The sequence below is a fragment of the Somniosus microcephalus genome, unplaced genomic scaffold (genome assembly GCF_052327205.1).
Source record: "Somniosus microcephalus isolate GS21.2 unplaced genomic scaffold, FLI_Smic_1.0 unresolved_chr5, whole genome shotgun sequence".
Classification (NCBI taxonomy): Eukaryota; Metazoa; Chordata; class Chondrichthyes; order Squaliformes; family Somniosidae; genus Somniosus; species Somniosus microcephalus.
The window spans coordinates 39,908,400-39,909,634 of record NW_028225183.1 but is presented as its reverse complement, the minus strand read 5'-3'; the positions used below and the strand labels follow the sequence as shown (position 1 = coordinate 39,909,634).

The following is a 1,235-nucleotide window of genomic DNA, read 5'->3' as shown; positions in this document are numbered from 1 at the left end:
AGAGACAATAATTCAGCAGAAACCATTTTAATTTGGAGAGAAGATACTTCAGCACCGTGTTTATGTTCAGCTTAAATCCATTGCCAAATAGTTTATTGGTCCAGCTGAAAACTGCAAAGAACCATTAAAAGCAGATGGACGCGCTCACCCGATTCCAGTGTGAACAGTGTGGTTGATCATTGATTGTGGGATAGATACTGTATCTGTCACTCTGGCTCTTGGTGCCAATGTGAGATTCACTGCTGAATATGGGATACTATATCTGTCACTCTCTTGTACAGTGTGGCAGTGGGATTGACAAAAGTGCCTATGATAGACAACGCCTCTGTCACTGCCTGTATTGTCAGTGGCAGGTTGGCTGGTGAAAAACGATCGATACTGTATCTGACACTGTCTAGTACAATGTGACATTTTTAATTGTCTGGTGAGGCTACACTAGAAACTTTATCTGTCACTCACTGGTACTGTATCAGTGTGGGATTGACAGGTGAATATAGGAAAAGCACTAGCGCTCACTCACTGGTACTGCATGTGAGTGAGGGAGTGTTCGTTCATACAGGATAGCAATTGTATCAGTCACTCTGTCTGTGTGGCAGCGTCTGATTGTCAGGTGAGTGGTGGATAGATAACTAAATGGGCAAATCTGTGAATTTCAAAGTAGAATTTAAGATTTAACATGTTAAATTAGATCTGAGATAATTGTGAGCCATAGAAAAGAACAGGAACCAGCCCTTTCCTGGAAACTGTGGGTGGCTCTGAAAAGAGCCTTTGGGTTATCAGATTGAATCTTGTCCGCTTTACTTGCTCTTGGAGCTGGCAGTGCTGGTTTTCTTGGGCAGCAGCACCGCCTGGATATTAGGCAGCACCCCGCCCTGAGCGATTGTCACCCCTCCCAACAGCCTGTTGAGCTCCTCGTCGTTGCGGACGGCCAGCTGCAGGTGTCTGGGGATGATGCGGGTCTTCTTGTTGTCGCGGGCCGCGTTGCCGGCCAGCTCCAGGATTTCAGCGGTCAGATACTCGAGCACAGCAGCCATGTAGACCGGGGCTCCGGCACCCACACGCTCAGCGTAGTTGCCCTTTCGGAGGAGCCTGTGAACACGGCCCACAGGGAACTGCAGTCCGGCCCGGGATGATCGAGACTTAGCCTTGGCCCGAGCTTTACCGCCGGTTTTACCTCTGCCAGACATTTTCACAATCAACACGTTCAGAGAAGGAATGAAAGTCTCCGCCCACAT

At 48.4% G+C, this 1,235-nt stretch overlaps 1 protein-coding gene across 1 annotated transcript; it reads right to left on the bottom strand.

The window, feature by feature from the left end:
- Window positions 1-796: 796 nt before the first annotated feature.
- On the bottom strand, window positions 797-1,235 carry LOC147087959 (histone H2A-like). Its single transcript, XM_085977866.1, has one exon. It carries the CDS (start codon window positions 1,233-1,235, stop codon window positions 798-800), a length of 438 nt encoding a protein of 145 aa, XP_085833992.1. The 3' UTR covers window position 797.

What these genes read in the sequence shown, in the direction of transcription:
- LOC147087959 (XM_085977866.1), bottom strand. Translation starts at nt 1,235, where the DNA reads ATGTGGGCGGAGACTTTCATTCCTTCTCTGAACGTGTTGATTGTGAAA.